The following is a 25,078-nucleotide window of genomic DNA, read 5'->3' as shown; positions in this document are numbered from 1 at the left end:
ACACCCCCTCATAAATAAATATATCAACTGCAAGGTCGCACTACAGTGGGGAAAAATGGTAATTTCCTAACCCCACTGTAGTGTGACCTTGGAGTTGGTATATATAATTACGGGAGGGGGGTGCAGGGGGGCTTGCCTCCCTGCATAAACGTAGTAAACAGTGTCTGGGATGTTATTTCTAGTTGCTTTATAGATTTCAATGATTTGAGATTCGATGATATGAGTTTTCGACGAAATGAGTTTTCGACGATTTGGTCTCGATGATTTGAAATTCGATTAATTGATAATTCGATGATATGAAGTGGAACCATATAAATATATATATATATATATATATATATATATATATATATATATATATAAAAACAATGAAAGATGGGCATATGGAGTCATAGCTGGTCTTTTGTAGACTCTTCCATGGTTATCTGTGTCTAGCTTTTCAAGCCATGAAAGATCCAGCCCTATTAGACTTCCTCTTCTTTCACAGAACATATGGCCTCAAATACCAGGGTAAAGGAATGACACCTTCATCAACAGATAAATAAGATATGCTGGCATGATAGATTCATACAAAGTATATTCCCTCAACTCGGTGGTTGTGCTGCGGTAGCCTTGTCGCCTCACAGTAAGATGTTGTCCTGTTCGATTCTCAGCTAGAGTGTCTTCTGTGTGGAGACATGCGTGAATGGGCGTACTTTCGTTGAAGGTTGTGCGTCAGGGCCGGCAACTCGCATGTAAAAATCTACTGCAAATCATTAGCGGACCAGAGTTCCACTGTGGTGACCCCTAACCGGGAAAAGCCGAAAGACCAACAACAACATATTCCCTCAACTCTGGAAAAAAAATCCAGTACATATCAAGCAGAGTAACAATCTTATTACCATCAAGGTTAACCTAGATAATTGAATAGAGAGTCTCAAATTCTCACCAGTCTCTTGTGTTGCCCTATTTGAGTCTGGAGAAAACATTTGAATATGGTTTATTGGCTAGGTTTGTAATGGTCTTTAGACTAATTGCCTAGTAATTACTTATGAACCTATGCATAAGTATTACCTGGAAATCATGGCATCATGGCTAGGTGATTTTATTTATGTATTATACAGATATGTGTACTAGACCACAATGGCCTTTTTTTAGTTATATCCTTATTACCAAATAATGTAAACAATTACTGTAATAAATATATAGTACAAAACATCATTTAGTACAAGATAGTACTAATGATTAATTGGGTTGCAGCAAGGTTATGCTACATATTTAATAAAAAAGCTCAAATTATATTTGCTTTGAGAAATAATTACTAACACAGATGTAGACACTATTGAAACAGGTTTGCTTAACTTGTGTAGAACAAATATTACACTGGCACCACTATTCAAAGCTTGTGGGAGTTATACTATGTGATACCTTTCAGTCATTTAATTTCTGATATATACTTTATCCTAATCGGGGCTACAGAGGAGCCACAGCCTGTCTTAGCATGTAGTGGGTATAAGACACAGTACCAATCCTAGGCAGGAGGCTAGTCCTGCAGAAAAGCTACACACAGCTACAGGCAATTTAGATGATTGACAACTGACATGGCAGTTGCCTACATGTTCAAATACACTTTAGTCATTTACTATTTTCGGTAACCCCCCACCTATCATACAGATGGCCAGTTTTGACAAGTTTTACAAAAATAATTTTGTATTTTTTATATCTCTCTGTATATCTATATCTATATTTATATCTATATCTATATATAATGTGAAACAAAAAAACAGTGCATTTGTAGAAAAAAAATCAAGTTGGTTTGCAAGACAGAGCAGATGACTGTGAGAGAGTGATGAGACTTCTGTGCCATCTACAGAGAGCAAAAAAGTGTAAAGAACAGAGTTCTTAGCCTGATCCTTATGGTAATCCTGTTTTTACCAGCTGAAAGTAAAAGTAATGTTGTTTCACTATTACAGTAAAAGATCTGCTTGAAAACAGCTTAAAATTCCTGCAGAGTAGACACACTTAAATGTATAAACTCAGCTTATTTATTAGCCTGTGAAGACAGACAGTCAAAGGCTTTGGTCAAATCCATAAAAATATCTCTAGCCATCTCAGTCAATCCTCTGCCCTGAAATGGTGTTCGTTGGTTCATGGGTTGATACTATGAAGGCAAACACTAGGGCCATAATTTATGAGCCTAGCCTAATACGCTCCTTGAATTACTATGCAACCCAGCAATGTTTACACTTTTGTCTAGAAGGGATAATCAAGGGGAAATTTTATGACTGCACATACAGTTATCAAGATTAACTTTGAAGTAGGACAGAATACTACTTTGACGTATACAGGGAGCTTGTTCCACAGAAGTGGAATGCATTGGACCGAGTAGCTATCTCAGAAATTAGTCTTACTTATTTGTTGATGTAGGATAAGATTCTTAGTACTTATATTTGAGGAGCCACAGGTTGTGTGGAGATGCAGGAGGTTGAATAGGGTGGAGTTTTTCATGGCTGGAAAGGCACAGCAAAAGAGTCTATAACAGACTGAGCATAAGGAGAGGGCTGCTAATCCACATGAGCAACTAAAAGAACTGAGACCAGTGATCCTTTCAGTTAAGAATTTCTGAGGCCTTTCAAGTTGAGCAATACACTTAGCTAGCTATCTGCCAAGAGGTATAGTACTAAAGGAAAGTGACTACTATATATACTGTATGGTACTAAAGAAAAGGAACAGCTATATAATTCTTTACTGGGTTAGTATGGTACTAAAGAGAAGGGACTACCATAAGTGACTGCTATAAATGTCTTTACTGGGTTAGTATCATACTAAAGAAAAGTGACTACTATATTCTTCTTTAGTAGATTAGTATGGTACTAAAGAAAAGTAACTGCTCTATGCTTCTGTACTGGGTCAGTACTGTACATCTTATGATCTTTTGGGTTTACTATAGATGTTGTGTTTGAGGTTGCTGGTATGAGGCAGCCATTCCAAGTTGGTTATGTATGTATATATGATGCTCCAGTAAAGTGAGTGGTCTGTGCTCCTCACACTTTCTTTAACAATAAGGAGAGTCAAGCTGTACTAATTGTGTAAATATATCTGCCAGTCTGTGCTCCTCTCACATTATTTAATATTTAAAAAGTCACACTGGACTAAATTGTGTAAGGATATCCACCACGTGTGAACATGGGAAGTGGTAAAGCTAAAAAGGAATGCAAGGAAAACCCCTTTCTAATGGTAGACAGCTATTTGTGTTGCAATCAGAAAAGAACCATGAAGTGGGCAAGATGAAAGTATAATATTGTGCAAGTAAAGTGAATTATTAGTGACAGTGACTTAGAAAAATGAAAGAGATGGAGGAAGAAGGTGAAGGAAAATGTCACCTTTTAATGGGGCAGTGAAATATGTTTTTTTACTCAAATGATTTTTATTTTGATGAAATATAATAATTCAATACATTCATAACATTCAATAACTATTTACAGTATTTACATTCAGCCTGACAAAAAGGATTCAGATAAAAACATTTGTAGTTAAATAATAATAAGTTAATATATAAACTATGATAGGAAGAGTTTGGTTCCATCTGTAGGGTATCAATCACATTCCAAACTTTCCTCCACGGACTAAGGAAAAGTTCTTAACTCTTTAGTTCTTTTCTACATTAGTATGCATTTCTTCAGTGATGATAGAAATTCCTCCATTGTGAGTGCTACATTAGAGTTCCATCTTCTAGTTATACATTTTCTGGCTATTGCTAACATTGTCAACAACAAATACAGGTCATCTTTCTTCATATTATTACTATAAACAACATTCAATAAAATTAAGGACTTTGTCAAAACAAATATATCAGTATAGATAGCTTAAAGAACTTTGTTAATCTCATTCCAATATGGTTTAATATTAGTGCAGTTATATAAAATATGAGACCAGTCAGCATTCGTGGACAGATGACATTTCTAACATAACTTGCTGTTTGAGGGGTTCAGTTTTGAGTTTTTCAGGTGTCAAAAAGGATCTGTTTAGAAATTTCCAATGAAAAATCCTCCAGAATTGTGAGTAAGAATTTAGTTTAACTGAAAATAAAATGTTTGTTGTATATTCCATTGATAATGATACTTGAAACCCTTTAGTTAGGTATTGCCAGTAAGAATCTTTAGGAGCTGTCTTACAGACAATTAAAGTGTTATATACATATGATTATTCATTCTTAACATTGATATTATTATATAGAATTCCAAAAATCCAGTTTATAATTTTTGGTATGGTTTTGAAGGATGAGTTATGTATTATTCTACACAGATCCTTAGTGTATGCTGTGAACCAACCAGTCATTAGGGGATTGACCATAGGTTGACAATATACTTTCTGTGTTCAAAGCTTGTTGGTTTTCAGTACATTGCAACCAACAAAATAGGTTATTATTTTCCTATAAACCAAAAATCTCGATATGTGTTTTATCAGGGAAATCCCTTGTAATAGTAATGTAATGTAGTAATGTACCATGATTCTATTACATACCATGTTTCTGCTTACTGAAATGTAACAAAATGTATCGAATGTGAAAATTATCTGTAAATTTAGCTGTATTTGTAAATGTCACATAGGATAAATAAAAGTGTTTTTTTTTGTTTGTTTTTTGGAGCTTTTCTCCCCAGGCCTCTACTGAAAATGGACATATATCCAGTTGGACTAGCCCGGTCAACAAATGTAAAATAAGTAATATATAGTATTAAACATCTATGTCACAATTTTATATCTAAATTTGTGTTACTGAATTTTCTAAACACATCAAATATATTGTTTATTAGTATTAGTTTAGTTAATTTTGTTGTACTATACTGTAAATTTAAACTTAAATAGTGCCATATCTTGTTATCTTTGTCAGTTACCAAAGCATTCCTTGATAAACAATTTTCATTCATTAGTATAATAGAGTGTAACTGTTTCCAATTGGAAGAGTATCTAGGATTTATCTAATTCATCACTATTTTAATTATAGATGCCTCTATATAAGTTTCAATCTCTGGGAATTTTAACCCCCCCTTGTTCCCATTTTCTGATATGATGAGAATATGCCACTCTATTTCTTTTGGGGTACCATAGGCATTTCATCAGAGTTGAAGTGATTTCTTTAAGGATTTTCTTTTATTTTGATGAAAGAATAGAGCTCATAAAGTTGTTCCACAGAACATTTTGAGTTCTTTGGTTTGGTGAAAACGTTTTCAAGTGCAATTGGATCAAAACCATTGAGTTATTATGGAGTTTGTCCCAATGCAGACCAGGCAAAGAAATCTTACAGTAAGACTGTGGAGGTTATAGAAATTAATTTTTCTCCCGAACTCCTGGTTTTAGTGGAAAGATTCAGGTTTTATGAAAGAAACCAAAAACAGGGTGACACACACTATATACTGTGGGTATTATTAAATTAACTGACTGAATGCTGCAAATTTAAGAAGCCATTAAATATCATTCATGCCAGATTGTTTTGTGGCCTCCATTGCAAAACAATATAGAAGTACTTATTGATCAAGGTAAACCTGCCTTAGCAAAGTGAAATCTGAAGGCCAAGTGCTCTAAACTACCCAGAACCTGTGGTAATTAGTCTAACTCTTACTTAGATCAATCATTTAAATCAAGATGGCCTCCACATCTGACCAAACTGATTTACTCAAAGCAGAAAATAAAATGCCAAAGCAAAGAGGAATATCACAGAGCCTTAAAGGAATCCACTGGTTACTTTCATGCTTTCAGATGAAGCATTTGTCACACAAACTATATATGTTCTATCTTTTAGTCAGTTTGCTAGCCATCTTGGCATGTATGAATCTATTTTTAGAATCTTTAGCTTTCAACCTATACTTGCACTGAGAACAGTGTTAAATACCTTGGCTAGATCAAGAAACACTGAAAATAGCATAACCACATTTTACAGCCTCTGTGATTCTTGCAGACAAGTTAACTAAATGAAATGGCAGGATTTCCTTTTGATGTGGCTAAACTGCTGAGGGTCATAACCAATATAATTTTTGATATAATTGATGAGGTCATTTATAATGCATTCCATAGCTTTGCAGATCTGTTAAACCAGAGTCAACAAGATTTGCTTTCCATAGGGTATCTGAGACTCAGCAAAATAAACAGTGGCTTGTAAGAAGTCACTATACCCCTAAAAATACATTACTGATCTGCAAATTATAAAAAATAATGCCACATTCCAAACCTAAAAAACATCTGACATAGTTCAAGAAAGTTCAGGGAATCTTAGATAAAAATATAGGGACTAGAAAACATGAACTGTTGTGACAAACTACAAGAACTTTCATTCTTCTCTGTACCTTATACTGTTCTAAGAAAGGATTTGATGGTAAATCACATATGATCCAATGCTATTTGAAAATGTATACATAGAAAGTACAGTTATAGACATTTATTGCTTAAAATGAATGTAAATACAAAAAATATGGGGGCAGAATCAGGAAGCAATTATTATTAAATCTCTGAAAGACATTTCTCCTAACAATAAAGTTAAGCACTTTACTAAGAGGAATTAACAGACACTGCATGTGGATAACAGAAAAGTCCAGTATAGGATAACGGCAGTGAAATTTTCAAAGGCCTTTAGATCATAAAATTGACACCAAGACATAGTGAGGATGGTTGCTAATGACTGCTAAGAACAAAATGCTACATATTAATAGGTTATACATTTTGTTCCACTCGAATGGGGATATAACATCATCGTAATATTTAGAACGTACAATATCTGGCACTTTGACTGTATGTGTCACTGAGTTCTCGACTAAAGGTTTCATTACTATCAGTGTGGATATATTGTTTGTAGGAATACTAGAAGCCAGAATATGTTCTGAGACCTCTGTTACAGCATGCCCAACAATTTGTCTGATGTTGTAGATGGTGCTTGCCTGCAGCAGTTGTTATATTTCTCACTGACACAACATTCTTACATAGCGTTTTGCATTGCTGATTCTGGGGCAAGCAGCAAAGGGCTGTAATTTAGCTGAACAGTACAGCCCATCTCATCTGAGCCACTGAAAACAGATGTTTCATTGTGAACAAACAAATGAAATAACAAAATGTGTCTATACAAACAGGCACACCTCAATAAAAAGTAAGAGCACATGTGTTAAGTATAATGCAGGAAGCAGATATCTTAGTAAAAATAAGTGTATTGTGAAAAGACTAATCCCTCAGTGACAGCATGCATTTGTTTAAAATGTTATTTAAACAAGAAACATAAGCTGATTTCCAGTATGGCAACCATGTTTCAGCCTACAATGCAAATATTCTAGGAATATGAATGAATGTAACACTTAGAAGTTAAGTTGAGGAACCGAGAGATTTAAGATGCTCAAAGATGGTTCTCTTCCATGGGAGGGATGAATTACTTGCTACTATCTGCATGTCTCGTAGTACGTGCTGCAGACCAAATGTCAAGGCAGAAGCATATCAAAGCATTGTATTCATAACCAGACACTATTGCACGTCTTCCACTCCAGAAAAAGAACTATTGAAAAAGTCATTGACAGCATGTCATCTGATCCCAGCAATGTGCATCAGATGGACTGAACATTTTGATCTACAATATGCAGGCATAAATGGCTTTCCTGCAAACCACAGAGTGCTAAGCTATGTACAAAACAGCCTGCTGAAATCCAGAAAACTGTGCAAGAAGCAAGCTGATGAAGTCTAGAAAAATACACAAGGAAACAAGGCAGGTGAAGTCTGAAAACTATGTGGGAAACAGGCCAATGAAGTCTAGAAAACTATGAAGGAAACAGGCTGCTAAAGTCCAGAAAACTATGTGGGAAACAGGCTCATGAAATACAGAAAGCTATGTGGAAACAAGCTGATGATGTCCAGAAAAATATGCAAGAAACAGGCTGAAAATGATGTAAGAAACAAGCTGATGAAGTCCATGAAACTGTGCAGGAAGCTGTCTGGTGAAGTAAAACAATAAAATCTGTTCAGGCACCAGGCTAGTGAAGTCTAAGATATCAGGATATAACCTAATTGGTGGTATTTCCTTGTCAAATGAGGGATGGTCACATTTAGCTTGTAGGGGTAGGCCACCTCCCATTACATGTTTTCCTGCGTTCATAATTTAACAGAATATGGTTTAGAGGAACAGATTCACTGCCTAGTACTTAAACAGCTGTATTTCCATCATCTGCAATAAACCTACTGCAGATGTCAGAGATACGTGTTTGAAGCTGACACTTAACTTTGGAGAAAGTACTGAGTTATCTTGCTTGCACAGACAACATATATGATATTTACAAGTCATAGTAAGTGTAAAACATCTAGACTGATGCATTCAAAAATAGTAGTGTGCAAAGACATAAACATGTACATAGACGCACACACACACACACACACACACACACACACACACACACATATATATCAATACTTGTGTGTGCATGCATGCGGGCACACACACACACACACACACACACACACACACACACACACAGAGGCTTGCATGTGCGCGAGCGCGCGCGCACGCGCGCGCACACACACACACACACACACACACACACACACACGCATGTACACAGATACAAATACACACACACTGTAAGCACCTTTCTCTTTATCCTGGTTTATTCCAGTTACATAATGATTGGAAGATGTGTAAACGTATAGGTGTGGAGTGCAAAAAGCTTTACTAAAGCTCAATTAGGGATAATCCTATAGGATCTGAAGCACTGAAATGAACCTATCAGGATTGCCAGCAAATGTAAACACACCTACCCCTTCACTCAATGGCAGAGTCTTACGGCTGGAAAGCCCATGCTTTATCACTGCCACACTAGAGCCACATTCCTTTTGTGAGTTGTTGTACCTGGATGCCAGTTTTTTAGGGTGCAGTCAAACAAACTAGGTGATATCACTTGCACCAGAATGTGCTTCTGTGTCTTCACATTTCTTTATTGTTTTTTTTATTGTTTGTTGTGCACATTTTTGGAACTAGCTTTGTTTTTAGGTACTGCTACATGTGAAGGCATAGTCAGGTATATGTTATTCTGTACAAATCTCTTCAAATAACTTATTTTGTGCAGTGACGTGCAAAAGTTTAAAGTTAAATAAAAAAGCTATGGCAAGTTTAACATTGTTTTCCTCTGTTTTTTACTCTTTTGTCAGAATTCCTAGCAGGCTGCTTTTTTCCCATGAAGTTATTTTCCTTTTTTCCTAGATATTAAATAATGTGTCATCCAGGGGCATGTAAAGTTTGACATGGGGAGGAGGGCTATGCTTGGGGGTTGCATTCTTAAAATTGGTCTGCAATATGGTAAACAGTTTCACAAATCCTGGCTACACTGCTGTTTAATGGCTTTTTTCTTGTGATTACATATTTATTTACTTATTTATTTATTTTATTTTATTTTATTTTACATTTGTTTACTGGGAAAGTCTAACTGGGTGTGAGCACATTTTCTATGGAGGCCCAGGAAGAAAAGCTCCACATATAAAAGAGACAATAAATTTACATGAGATATATTATTACAAGGACAAGTTAGACAATATGTAAATAAAAATCTTTTAACAATAGTTAACACAAAAAGAAAAGTTATGCAGTATCTACAAGCATATTGACAAAATAAGAGTATAACAGTTTAAGTAAAACTACAAACAGACATAGTACAGTTTAAGTAAAAATACAAACAGACATAGTACAGTTTAAGTAAAAATACAAACAGACATAGTAGTATTTTGTCAGGTAGAAGTTTAAAGTACAGCGGGATAGGAGCAAAACAGAAAGTTAAATTATAAGCAGAAACGTGCTGAACAAATGTAGCATTTTGTCAAACAGAATGTTCAAGGTACAGTTAGTTATCAGTTTTAAGGCAGTACAAAATTAAGGATTATGGGTGAAGAACTTGAATGTGTTAATGTAATAGGAAGGTAACGTTATAGCCGTGGATAGTAGAAATAAATGGGCAAAGTTTGTTTTATCCTGGAGAATTACATGGGCAAAGCCATTTTTTTGTTAGTTGTTCTTCAAGCATTTTTTTTAAAGTGGGTGATATCAGTTGAAGTTCTTAGTTCTAGCCGTATGGAGTTTCAGATTTTGGCTACATAACTAGAGAAGAGAGTACCCACCTGGGGAATTTGTATATTTGTTAACTTTTTTTTTGTTGTTGGTGTGTAATATTCTAGGGTTAGAATAAGGTTCTAGTAGGTTTTGTAGGATAGGTGTTTTGCCTGCCTGGTTAAGTAATTTGTGTGCCATTGTCAGCTGATTGTAGTGGAGAAGATCTGGAAATTCTAGCCAACATAACTTTTTTAGTACTAGACAGTGATGTGTTCTGTTTGGGGAGTCAGTAGCAAATTTAGCTATTTTGTTATAACATGTTTCGAGTTTACCTAGGTCAGATTTTCTGAGTTTCATGACTTTAGGTGAGGCATAAAGAAGTATTGACAGTAAATGAGTTATTGCCATGGCTACTTTGATGTTGTTGGTTAAGAATTGTTTGTTTTTATACAGACTACCTAATTCTTTGTGCACTTTCTTAAACCTTTGTGATATGTGTTGGTTGAATCTCATGTTTGGTCAATAATGACACCTAGGAGTTTGGTCTGCCTAATGGGTTCAATTGTTGTGTTATCTGCAGCAATTATGGAAAAGTTGGGTGGGGGGGGGTCAGTGTGGGTTTAGTAGGTTGGAAGATTATTAGCTTAGTTTTAATAGGGTTGAGTATAAGTTGTGTATTGGAATGCCGTGCTGCCACTGCTGTGAAATATTTTTTATGTGTTTTTCCGGTAGTTCTTGAAGGTTGTGGGCTGCACATATTAGTGTGGAGTCGTCTGCATATTGGACTAAAGTAGGTAGAGATGTAGCCATTTTGAGATTGTTGGTGAAGATATTGAAAAGAAGAGGACCAAGAATGGAGCTTTGAGGTACCCCTAATGTGACACTTGAAATGAAAACTAAAAGCTGTAATCCGCCGTTTTTGTACTCTTGCATTTTACTGCACATTTACTGGCTGCTGTACCTGTCAGAGTCTCTGTGGCCTGCAGGTTTCTTAGTTTTAGCCCTAATGTGACTGGCAATAGTAAAGAGATGTCCTGTGACCACCTTACTGCTTGGTGACAGTCAGTTAGGCAGCTTTGGAACCAAGAGGGGGCAGATGAACTAAGATTTAGACTGGAGAGGACTGTTAGAAGTTTTATACTAGAGGTCGTATCGAAGACTTTGGACATGTCGAGGAAGACTGATGACACTATTTTGCCTTCACTACTATGTAGGTTGATTGTATTAGTGTAGCTTAAGAGGGCAATAGTCATACTGCGATTAGGTCTGAAACCATGTTGGGAGCTAGATAGTAGATTATTGTTTGAGAGGTGGTGCATTAGTAGAGAATGTATGCACGTTTCTAAGATTTTCGATAGATGAGATAATATAGCAATAGGTCTATAATTAGATAGTTCTGTCGAAATGCCTCCTTTATGGAAGGGGATTATATAAGAAACTTTCCAGAGGTATGGGACGTGATGGTCAGTGATAGATCTATTGATTAGAATAGATACAGGGTAGGCTATAGCACCACCTGACATTTTGAGTTATTCTGTCCAGAGTTTATCAGCTGCAATGGTTGTTGGTTTCAATTTTTTAGTCATTTTTTTAAGGTGTTTGTTAAGATGGGATGGAAGGAGAAGGTATTGTTGCTCCTGTTTTCTAATAATAGTAAAGTATGTGATGGGGAACAGATATTTTTGGATAGTGCTAGGATACTTTGGTGAAATAGTTGTTAAATTGTTCGGCAGTTGTATTCAAGTTTGGGGTGATTGTAGGGGGTGGAGAAGATGCCTATCCAAGGGTGAAGGATAGTCTTGATATTGGACCAGATTTTTTGATGTGTTATTTGCGTGTTGGTATAGTATTTTTTTTTTTTATTTAGCTTGATTTGAGTTTTTGCTTTGTTTCTGAGTTGCTGGTATCACAGTTCTGTATACCATCAGCATACGCTTACATCCCCTCACCCAGCATTCTCCCTTTCTTATCTTTCCTTACTGTCATTATACACAAAGTTTTGGCCCACCAGTCTATGCATGGAGCTATATTTTAGATGCTGTTCTTACACCTTAGAAAAAAACAATAGTTTCTGTGAATGGAGACTGGAGCTTTTGATGTGCATGACTGTCTCCTTGTCAAGAGACAGCCCTTTCTACATGCAGTGGACACTAGCATGGACTTTATGTTCACCACCCATGTGTTTCGTGAATACCCATGCTGTCTCCTATCTCCCCAGTCTGCCTGGAAACATGACACGTTTTCAACGGCCATTTGACCAGTGGATAACAACATGAAGGAGATATTACTGAAAGTCACTTTCAGCGATCATTAGCTGTTGTGCTTTTTCCACTGCTGTTTGCAGTGGATTTGATATTATTTGTTGAAAGTTGCTTTCAGTAACAATTTTTTAGGTGTTTTCCATCATGCAAATATTGTTCAATGAATAATCTTAAATACCTGCGCCTGGTAGCTAGAGAGTGCTCCTTCTAGCTTGCCCTCAGCCAGAAGAAGCACTCCAAGTGCAATTCATGTTTATCACCCCCTCAAAATGGATCTGATGGTTTGCTTGTTCATTACCATTTTTACAGTCAGTGACACAGGTGTCCAGGCTAACTAGTGAAACCCCAATGCAGTCAGGGCTATAACTTCTGTACCACTAGCATGCACTATCCATCCTCAACCTCTAAATACCCAGTGTAGTATTTTCTCACTGTCTACAGCACTGATGCAGTAATGCTGCATTTGTCTGGTAGGAGTTTTGAAGTACTAATAAAAGCATTATGCTGTTCTCCTGTACCCCAAGTATAGCTCTGCGTATATTGAGCAGACAGAATAGCATTGTGAATTATCAATTAAAGCTAGACAAGAACGTGAGGTGCCAAACACAGTGAGGTTGCATTGTAGAAATAAGAGTGAGATTGCAACCTGGCCAATGAAAAAAACTAATGGTACTTACGTATTATCGCAACCAGATTTTCGCACTGCCATAATTTGGCATGTGTGATTTGAAACAGGTTGCTTAACCTAATAAGGGGTCTGTGAAGAAGTAACCATTACTCTGTTGCAGTGGGTATGAACCAGGAAGAGGACTAAGTGTGAAACTTTTGTGTGACACACCTCATACCTCCTGAAACTCAACAGTGGTGTACCACCTTGTAAGAGCTGCAGTTCTAACCACGATGTCAGCAAAAGGAAAGTGAGTCATGCAATACACCCTGTCACCATACACCCTGTCACCATAGCAAAAGTTACATCTCGCAAGGAGAAGGAGTGCTTCCTTTATGTATGAAGATTTTCACTCCAGCTGGTAAGAAAGTACCCCCGTTTGGGAAGCACTGCCCATTCTTTAGAAATTATGAAAGCTAAAGTGAAAATCACTTCCTGATTAACCCTAGTAAGAACAGCACTGAAAAACATCCTACTGCCTAAATGCACTTCTTTTTGTCATTTGTGGCATGTAGCACCGTCTTCATTTGTGCCTGAACAAAAATAAAATAAAAAAAATTGTTACCTTTAAAAAATAAAAAGTGAGACCGAAGCATAATCCCTGTGTATGTGCGCTCCTTCCATGAAGGATTCTCCTTCCACACACTGAAAAAAAGCCGTTGGTCAGTAAGCTAGCTGGCATAACAATTCAAGTGTGCATGTGTAATGCATGTCAAGACAGGAAGAGTGTTTTCTCAATTGTTTGGCTTCCTGAATTGAAACTAAACTTATTCCTTAGCAAAAAAGACTCGAAATACCACTTCACAGCGTTTCGTGGGCTTGTTTCTATTGAAGTATGCGAAATTCGCAACCGCGAAAATCTGGTTGCGATAATACATAAGTACCAAACTAACAATTTTTCCAAAAGTCTAAATAACCATATTTTTTCTGATTTATTTATTCCTCTGTATTAACTATATAGATGGACTGGTGCAAAGAAGCAGTTCAGCCATGACCCAAGACAAAAAAAATCTGTGGGTGAACAGTTTCATATAGATTAATATTAGCAGAACACAAATAGAAGCATGTAAAATTAAAATATACACATAATATTGTTATCTGTCTGTCTACAATATAAACACAAAACAGCACACACAGATTATAGAGTGGTGCAATATCACAGCTGCTATTTTGTGATCTGTTAGACATTCACAGGTAATTGCTTGGTACATGGTTCAGGAGAACACTGAACAGCCTAACCCATTTCCCAGGTGCCCTGGAGGACTGTCTAACTAAATTACCCAGCAGGTAAATGGAGACAGAGGCAATCAAATGCTGGATTACATGCAGAAACGTGTTAATAAATCATAGACTTAATCCTCTGCACTATCTACCACACAACCTCTTTTGTTGTCATTATCTCTGAAGGTACATCGGCACTCCGCTTAGAGATGTTCAAGGAACTGGTCCTTGAAAGTAGACCTGTAACATCATGGAAAAGTGCATCCCAAGCTGTTGGAGCAATGCTGCTAAATCACTTCTGACCTAGGGTTTTATTAGATGCATGTCTGAAAACAGGAAGGTTCTTCATTGGATGAATTAAGGGGTAAGCAGTTTGATGGTTGTGAAGCTGGAAGCAGACAGCACCTATTGGACAGGAGTTTGAAGGATGGTGAGTTGATGAATTACTCCAGCAATCAGTGGGAGCCAGTTTGCCTTTATTTTACAGAAAAATACTGATGTTCTCTTTGGGAAGAGAGATGAACTGCAGATTTTATTGACAGCAGACTGTAAGATATTTGTGTTTTGGGTATAGTTTTGTATTGTGACAGGTAGGCAGCATTCTAGTCTAAACATAAATATCTGTACTCCAATGGTTCTCTTTTTTCAGGGGATGGGAGTTGGAAACATTTGAAGCAAATATGAGATTTTAGCATATTCCGGTTGTGATGAGCTCTGTATATTCAGTGAAAGTAAGCATGCCCGAGTACTTCTTGCAGATTACTGTTGGGATAGGGCTACCTTGTAGATCTTTAATTGTTATACTAGGATTATGGCTATCCTATAGTTGGTGTCAAACAGCATGGTTGCTGATTTGTTACTCTTAATAACCAAGTCTCTCTCTCTTTAAGTCAATTGCAGGCAAGGTTGAAGTTGTTTTGCACTTTATCCTGATGTCTAGCTGAGTAGGGTTCAAAGCTGATGACAGTGGTATGATGATATAGTGCCAATAGAATGGCTGTAGCAATAGACAGAACAAAGATTCAAGTCTGCAGAAACTGAACTACCTATTCTCTGTGGAACCAAAGAATATACTGGAATATATTAACCTTCAATGGGAGGTAAACAATATGTCTCCATACTCCTCATGAGTGGTGCAACTGCACATAAATCAAACATATTAGTAATAGGAGACTCCTCTGTGAAACACACAGATGTGCCTCTCACCAAGCTGGGTAAGGAGAAACTTAACAGTTAGCTGTCTGCCAGGTGCCAGAATCCGCTATATCACACACGCACTCAAGTCTCTCAATAACAGGTACTGCTATGATTCTTTCGTAGTCCATGTGTGTGTTAATAACTTGAGATGTACCTCTCTGGACTATATGAAGAGAAACATGATTAAGCTCACTGATTATGTGTCCCAGGCAGGTATGTCCCTTGCTTTAAGGAGCATTCTACCATCACCCAGAATGATGCCTCAATGCAAACAGAAAATGATTGACTTTAGCAATTGGCTTAGTTTCTGGTGTCATTCCAGGGGGATCCAGTACCTGACAGCCTGGGAAGATATGATCAACAGACCATGATGCTTTGATAGAGATGGCCTGTGTCTGTCTCACTTGGGCTTCACACTTCTGTCAAAGGCTGTTACCTCCCCTATAGTGCCTTTTTTAGGAAAAGTGATGAGGTTAAAACTACCAACATAAAAATTTCAACAAAACACAAATTAAAGGTCATGCTGCTAAACGCTAGGAATCTAAACATGAAACTGCACTCATTGCAAGCATTCCTAAACCTGGAAAATGCTGACATCTGTGCAGTCACAGAAACCTGGTTCAAAGCTGGGGACAGCACCCCAGTCTTACCTGGTTACTCATCCTATCATACATTCAGACCCCAAATTGTGGGCAGTAAAGCCAAAGGAAGTGGAGTTTTAATATACATTAAAGACATACACACCTCCAGGCTGGTCAAACAGTTTGATGCACAGGAGACACTCCAGGTGCAGTTAACCATTGACTAGACCCCTGTTCAAATCATAGCTAGCTACTCGCCCCCAAATCTGACTCAAGATGCCCAATCCACCAATTTGGACCTGTTTGTATCTATCAAAATTCAACCCTTTACCCTAATCCTGGGTGACTTTAATTTCCCAAACATAGACTGGAAGAACTACTCATGCCAGAACACAAATGCCCAGAGATTCCCTGATTTTGTACATCCAAATGCCTTGGAACAGCTAGTCGATACCCCCACAAGGGGGTGATAATATCTTGGAGTTGGTATTAACCAACATGAGTAACCACTGCAGCATCCCTATAGTAACATCCTCCCTGGTAAGATCCGACCACAAAGCATTCATGTTCGAAGTCACCATCTCCCCCAACCTCCCTCTAGCTAGGATCAGACATAAAAACTTCTCCAAAGCTGATTACAGCCTCCTGAGGGATGGTATAAACAGCTTCACAGCCCCCCCCCCCCCTCCGTAGGAACTGACACCAATATCCAAAACTACACCAAAGCATTATATGAGCATTTATATAGATGCATGGAATGAGGAATACCCAAAAGGATTAACTCATCCTCCGCAAGGAAGAGTAAACCTATCTGGTGGACATCTGCAATAAATAAACTCTATAACAAAAGGAAATAAATTGCTGTCCAAGACCAAGAAGAAGCAGGTGCCCAATTGGAAGCAATGTCTCCTTAGCCTAAACAAGAAAATACGAGCACTAGTGAAATCGTCCAAAGCAAACTTCGAGTCCAAATTGGCCACATCTACTAGAGACAATTATAAGGCCTTCTTCACATATGTCCGCAACCTCAAAGGAACCACCCAGATCTGTTCAGAACTGGTGGTCAAGGACACCACATATACAAATGCCATAGATATAGTAAACTTGCTGGCTGACAGATTCAGCAAAAACTTTACCCCTCTGTCCCTCCCATCAATAAATCAGGACATCCCCAGTACCTGCTCCCTTCCTCTTATATCTGGGGAACAGGTCATCACTGCTCTCGCAAAGGCAAAAAATACAGCCTCAATGGGACCCAATAACATCCCAGGCTGCATAATATGTGAACTCAGGCAGGAACTTGTAGCACCATTAGGCACCCTATTCAGCCAAAGCCTGAGTACTGGCTTCATCCCAGCTGAGTTGAAGACAGCCACTGTCATCCCTTTACACAAAGGTGGAGCATCCACCAATCCGGGAAATTATAGACATATCAGCCTAACTAGTCTGATCTGCAAGGCCATGGAATGGATTTCTTGGACCTCATTAACAAGGACATTGTCAACCTCCAAACACTTGATCCCACACAGTTTGGCTTCATCAATGGGAGGTCATGTCTGCTAAATTTGGTCAACTTCTTTGAGACAGTCACCAAAGCCATGGATGAGGGGAAGATGGTGCACACCGCCTACCTTGACTTGGCCAAAGCCCTTGACACTATTCTCCATGTGGGCATAATAGATAAACTCTCTCAACTAGACATCAATCCATATGTTACCAGATGGGTAGCAAACTGGCTCACTGATAGAACCCATGTAGTCAAAATAGGGGAAGCCACCTCAAGCAGTAGACCCGTAACAAGCGGTGTACCTCAGGGTTCGGTCTTGGGGCCTCTGTTATTTGGGATATATTTATCTGAGGTGCAGGCCAAAACCAGTGGGCTACGGCTAATCAAGTTTGCAGATGACTGCAAGCTGGATGCTGTCATCAATTCCCCTAGTGATATGGACATCGTCCAAGAGGGTCTCACTCAGCCAAATGACTGGTGCCAGAAACATGGCCTCAAGCTGAATACAAAAAAATGCATCATCACCCTTTGGGGAGAGTGATGTCTCCACAAATTATCACATTAATAACAATGCCCTAAGCACTCAATCAGTTGCGAGGGATTTCGGCACCCAGGTTGATAGCAACCTGACTTCTGACCACCATGTTGCTTCCATTGTACGGAAAGCCTTCTACATGGCCCACCTCATAAGTAAGTTTATCTCATCCAGGGATAAGGAGGTCATAACATCCCAGTACTCTTCCCTTATAAGGCCCATTATTGAGTACAACTCCCCTTTCAGCATGTAACTCACAAAGCACATGCAGCAGCTGGACAGCCCACAGAGGTTCCTCACCAGGAGAATCCACAGCCTCAAACATCTACCATACTCAGGCTAAAAGACCTATACCTCTACTCAGTTTCATACAGACTCCTCAGAGGTGACCTCTGTCTGGCATACAAGACGATTACAGACCCCACCTTGATGAGACTGCTGCATATCCTCAAGTCAAGCTCCACTCGAGTAACCCACATGCGCAGCCTCAACCTGGTCTGTGACATCAACAAGACTTGCTGGTGGGACAGATTTGTGTCCCAAAAACTCCCCATCTATGGAATAGACTCTCTCTCCACATCAAGCAGAGTACCTCTTTACCCCTTTTTAACGGCAACCTGGATAACTGGATGGGAAACAGAAAATATAACCTGGGATTCCACCCATGTCACTGCTGGACAGGGGCATCGGGTGCTGATATATCTAAACATGGGCTAAACTCTTGGCTAGGTTTATAAGGGTCTCAGGGCCAATAGCCTAGTAACTTCCTATGATCCTGTGATCCTAAGAGGTTTATAAGCAGTCACTGCTGATAGTGGAGATATAATGGTATCGCCCAGTTAAGTCCAAAGTTCCACATGTTCAGTTTATGGCTACAAGCATTTTAGTAAGTTAGCTTTATAGTCTTTCAGGGCAAAAATATTTAGCTTTTGTGTGACTATGTTAAGTAGGGGTGCAGGCACACACTTACTCACAAGAAAGATGCACCCAGGCTTGTTCTCCTGAAAAATATGTTTTAGGTTTGTCATATCTGAAACTGTGAAACTCAGCAGTGCCATTTTTTGGGTTTAGTGCGGTTGAGGATATTTTAAAGTTTTTTTTTTCCATTACAATGTACTTTTCCTTCTATGTAATATGTCCCATGCAAACAAAAACATAACGTACGTTGTGGTCATATTGATTTCTATCTGAAGCTATTTCCCACTGACAGCCCTTTTATGAAATCTTGTATTATTTTCCTCGGGCATTTGTCTTTTCATCGGTGACATAAAGTAGTCTAGAAAGGTTAGCTACTTGACTTTTTAGAAAAAGAAGCATTTAGGCTTGTTATTGACTTTAGTTACAGGGTCAATAATATGTTTTCAATCAAGGTATTGTCAGCAGTCAATGTCTTTATGTCTGTATCATACATCACAGATGACCAACTTCACATACCACGTGGTTTGTAAAGACTGAAGCTTTCAAACTTAGCCAAATGTAACCTAAAATACTATAAAAGAACCACCTAACACAAAGCAAAGAATGGCATTACAAAACTCAAAGTGACATTCTTGGAAGAGATAGTAAAAAAGGAGTTGTGAGATTAAAGTTCATACAAGTGGAGAGCTAAATAAAAAATAATACAAAATTACAGAATTCATAGAAAATATTTCCTGTTAAATCATAAATGAGCCAATGCTATTTGCAAAGGTTTACCTAAAAAGAACATCAGTTAGAGTCAATGCAAGATCCAGTAACTTACTGTTTAAAATTGACATAAATTCCCACAAAAAAAGAAAAAAAGAAAAAATTACATTCAGAACCCAATAACTACCAAAAATTTACTCCTTGCAATGAAGTTAAGCTCTTCATTAAGAGAATTTAAACAGGCCACAAATAAGCACATGGACAACAGCAAATTCCAGCATACTATAATGACAGTAATATCCTTTATATTCTTGTAAATGCTTTGTTAAAATGTTCTGAAATTACTTTAAAATGATTTGTAGTCTGATTCCAGCTGAATGTCTTTACTATAAGGCTGTAAACCCAAATATGAAACCACTCCACTTGAAAAAGTCAGGGTGAAAATTGTACTGCTTATTGGGCTATTACTTACAACCACATTTTACATTAAATTTAGTCACATGAACAGTATCGTACAGTTTAACAGCATAAAAACCTTGTCTACTAATAAACATTTTTACAGTGGTCACAGCCACAAATTCAAGCACTTGGAGGAATAGCTTCAAAGTATAATGTTTGCAGCCAGTCCCTGATAACTGTCCTGGCTGATGGGTAGCACGCTTGCACTGGCCATCATGGCATATTGTAAACATTATTTGGGTACCTCCAGTGGCATATAATATGATGTGATTGGCCACAATACCTCTCCTTCTTATCCCAAATGGAATGCCAATAAAAATGCATTTGAGTGACATTGTTCAACACTGGGGCCAGGATCTGCAAACCCCCAATAAATGGATCTATTTGTTAATGGTACAAGTCAAAACAGTTTGTTGTTCTCCATGTCTAATGCTATGGCCTTCAATAAATCCTTCCTTGACCCATCAAACCAATATACACATGTGTTGCTACAGATCAGAGAGCCAGAGATCCATGACATAATTTTAAAGGATGTAATTCACTGAAACTGAAATTTTCAAAAAGAATGAAAAAAAAACAATTTAATTTTTTATTGATTTATGTGTTTGTTTTTGTTGATTCAGATTTTCTAATTGGGCATGACCCATTTTTGGTAGCGTCATGGGGATAAAAATCTCTATAATACAAATATACGAAATACAGAGTTAAACACCTGGAGATATGTACCTTTGTTCTATCATTCTTAACTGCATACAGTCGTGTGTTGCATCAATTTATTATCTTATATGGTACCTGACACTGTGTGGGACCTATACAAAATAAATATAAATACTGATGCTAAATGACTGTAAATAATAAATACATACATAAATGAATCTACAAATTAACACATGGATTGGGTTTAAGAATATGCTGCTACCTCATTGACTGGCTTTTAAAGAAAGCAGCAAATGTAGGCTGTATCAGTATTAGCAATTCTATTCTATCAAAGGAAATCTAGCTGTTATGTTACATTATACTGATCCAATGCATATCTCTTGGCCAGATAGTCTGTTCTTGAGTGATGCTTCACCTTGTACAGTAAAGGGTGCATATTGGTCCTCTCACCATAAATGAGGAAGTACCAGAGTGCTCTTTACTCCAGACTAGGCTGACTCTCTGGAGTAGAACCTTAGCTAATGCACCTGCTGTCAGATGTCTTACATACTGAGTATCACCAATTACCTCAGGGAATATGTAAGTGCAGTTAAAGTGTACGACTTCATATCACACATATGCAGACTAAAGAATCCAAATCCAATGAAATGAAAGTCATAAAATATAGCATTCTCACTGACGTGTATATAAACACACATATGCACATGCACATGCACACACACAAACACACACACAATTCTGTTTTAGCTTTTGACCTTTTTAGACTGGACTAAGATAAAATAAACTTTGTTTATATATTAATATCATATTCAAAAAATATATACTTACAGGTGGACCTGCAGTCCCTTTTTCTCCTTTTTCACAAGTGCATGGGCGAGGGCACTAACAAAATAAACAGTAACATATTACTCATCACACTGAAGTATTATACTGAACTATACAATACTGACAGTTTATACTTCATTTCAGTGTATAATATATATAAACATATTTGTAACAGACAAATGCCAGCGAGAGATAGGTATGACAATGATTAAGAAGAAGAAACTGCTGCAAGAATAAAGTGCATCATATATGTTATAATATGAAAATGCATCATATGCTGTAATATGAATATGCATCATATGTTATAATATGAACATGCATCATATGTTATAATATGAACATGCATCATATGTTATAATATGAACATGCATAATATGCTATAATATGAACATGCATCATATGCTGTAATATGAACATGCATCATATGTTATAATATGAACATGCATCATATGCTGTAATATGAACATGCATCATATGTTATAATATGAACATGCATAATATGCTATAATATGAACATGCATCATATGCTATAATATGAGCATGCATCATATGTTATAATATGAATATGCATCATATGCTGTAATATGAACACGCATCATATGCTATAAGATGGACATGCATCATATGCTGTAATATGAACATTACAAGCATCGCAGCCTTTCAAATCTGATAATCATGTGCGTGATGTCTTTGTTATGGTAATGGCGGTGTCTGTCAAAAAAGGCACCAAGCGAAGAATGCTTAGCCAGGTTCAGCTGACCAAATGGAACTTTCAAACACCTGTACCCCAGCTCCAATATAACTTATGGAAAGGAATTCAAACCCCAGGGTAAGTAACAAAACAACAGTTTTTAAACTTCCTATACATTAGTGTGGTACCAACAGAATGGTCTTCAAGAAAGGGGCACATGATAGATTAACTAAATGTTTTTTTATGCATGTTACATCATACATAATACAACTGAAGTGACCACTTAATGAAACAGTCCATAACTAACAAAATAACACTGAAAAAAAGGTTAAACAATTTTCAAAACTTACCCCGACCTCTGCTAGTTCTTTCTGTAGAGAAAAAGGAAGAAAAGTGATTAAATGCAAATATCAATATCTATAAAATCATAAACTTGCTTCTACAAAATGTGGTTATACAAAGAACTGGTTATTTTTGTGACAGTTATGTACTGGCAGTTCTGCCTTTTACACAGAGCTGCACTGAATGCAGATGCAACAAAAGCAGTACTTACCTCTTTAGCTATTTTAATCTCCATAATTTATGAAATAAGCCTCACAAATATGTCAATAAGTAATTAATGGTTTTCATATTAATAAACAAAAGACAAAGATGCATCCAAACACCATTCAGTAGTCCTTTTCTAGCTGAAAATCACTACAATTAGGACCATTAGCATCATAGTTTCATGCAGCAAGGGGCTGGAGTAAATACAGAGAGAAACTGAAGGGTGATTACATCATGCAGTTACAGGCCCTGATATAGAAAGTATCAGGTACCTTAGTATCTGTTATACTGCACAAAGATCTGTTCAGAAAAGTCAAATGTTTGTCTTAGTGACAATTTCCCTCAAAAAAATTGTGCAAATCCAATTTTTAATAAAAACTGCTAGTCACTGGTGACAGAAATCAATTAACCATCTGAACAGGAGTAGTTGTATTTTATTCTGCATTGTCAGAACTTATAAGAACAAGCCTGTGAAGCAAACAAATATATGTTCTGAAATACATTTAATTATTTAAATTCATAGATCCGTCTGTCTATCAAAGCAGTACCTCCACAGCTATGTAAGCAATGTTCTTGTCACACTTATACTGAGACTGGCTGTTGTGCTCAAGTAGGCTGCAAATATCATGCCACAATGAACAAGTGAGTATTGTACTAGATAATTTCATCTGTTGTACTATAGTAGGTTTGTAATTTTATCTGTTTCTCTGTGAGAATGAAAAATGAAACTGCTTTGCTGAAGCAGTTATGAGACAATAGCTATTGTTTTTTGCAGTTTTTCATTTAAAGCTGTCCTATTGTAGCTGCAGTGAGCTAGATAACATAGCTGTTACAGTAAAATAGCTAATCTTCATCTGTCTTGATGCAGAAGTTGTCTAAATGTGGCTGTTATCCACGTGTTGTACATATAGATGCAGCTATTTTGCTGCAGCAGTTCTGCTTTTCTACCATGATAGTTATGTGACTGCAGATTTTTTATTGTATAAGCTATGAAACTGTGGTTCTCTTTCTGCAATATTTATACAATTGAAGTTATTGTGCTGCATTACTTATGAGGCAGTATGTGTTAGTCTTTGGGAGATGAATGGGTTTTTCTGCTCTGCTGCAGCAGAGTTATTTTATCTTTTTGAGTAGCACAAGATGTGTAATCATAAATGTCATGCTGCATCAGATGCACAGTACAACAGCTAAGCAAATGATTTACATAATTACTGACAACTACAGCCACAATGGTAAGACATGAGATGGAAACAGATGTAAATATGAAGGGACAGGTTTGCATCTCTGGTTTTCATCACCTTTACAATATGAAACATTTCTAATCAGACTTAAGAACAGAAAAGAACCTATACATTGACTTGGGGGATAAAAAGATATAGCCCTACACTAATGGCATTCAGATTTCTTGATGACCAACTTTCTTAAACTTTATCACCTACTATGAAGCAAACTGTGTTATGTGTTTAAAAATCTATGTGCCATCTATAATGCCAGAAGTGTCAAAAATATATACTTATATGTTTTTTACCAGTCAATAAACCCTGTTTTTTTAATTTAACACTGAAAGCCTTATGTCTTAAATCAGGTATTAAAATGGAGTTTTTATCTTAATGATTTTACTCATCAGTTTATAATTAAGCAATTGTTAATTGATTACATATTGATGGAACTTTGACATAAATGTTGAAACGGTATGTTTGTCGTTACTCCTTTGAAGATCTTTGCTTGAGGAGTATGCTGATTTTGAAATAAGTCCTGCTTTTCTAATCCTGACCACTTTACCTTTGTTGTTTTACTAAGTTGTAACTATTTTCTTTGTTGTATATGGTATATAAAATGCCAGTACTGCAGTGCGGAGATATGCTTCTAGCCCTAACAATGACTGTCTGGATAACCCTAATTCAAATAGCAGTTCCTTTTGGAATCAGGAATGAGAGCGGTAGGACTGAATGGCTTTCATTGGTTCACTCATTCCACAGACAGAGTGGGAGTCCTGTCTGCTGTAATGCTAATGTACATTTGACTTTTGCCAGGCTCCCTCAGCAGTAGTTATCTGAAAGGGGTGTAGCTTTTTGGGGGAAGTATGTTTATCTCCAGCAGCTAGTGGGGGCCTCATGTCAACAAGTATGCAGAATATTTGCCTAAATGAAGGCCCCTCTTGGATGGCTTAACTCTCTGATGAATGGGGAAGGAATGGGCCTCATTCACTAAAAGACATCCAATGGTCAGCAGGCAGTGGGGAATAAACAGAAAGATAATAAAT

The 25,078-nt window shown here is 37.2% G+C and overlaps 1 protein-coding gene across 1 annotated transcript in view; it reads right to left on the bottom strand.

The window, feature by feature from the left end:
• COL28A1 (collagen type XXVIII alpha 1 chain) overlaps positions 1-25,078 on the bottom strand; it is a 914,882-nt gene that overhangs the window by 742,101 nt on the left and 147,703 nt on the right. Inside the window, exons 4-5 of the mRNA XM_044075485.1 lie at positions 22,620-22,640; positions 21,582-21,635 (exon numbers count right to left, since the gene is read on the bottom strand). Coding sequence (XP_043931420.1) covers positions 21,582-21,635; positions 22,620-22,640 — 75 coding nt within the window. The remainder of the gene's footprint in view (positions 1-21,581; positions 21,636-22,619; positions 22,641-25,078) is intronic.

This window comes from Protopterus annectens, chromosome 6.part1 (assembly GCF_019279795.1).
Source record: "Protopterus annectens isolate FY-2018-M chromosome 6.part1, PAN1.0, whole genome shotgun sequence".
Classification (NCBI taxonomy): domain Eukaryota; kingdom Metazoa; phylum Chordata; order Ceratodontiformes; family Protopteridae; genus Protopterus; species Protopterus annectens.
This window is presented reverse-complemented; position numbering and strand designations above follow the sequence as displayed.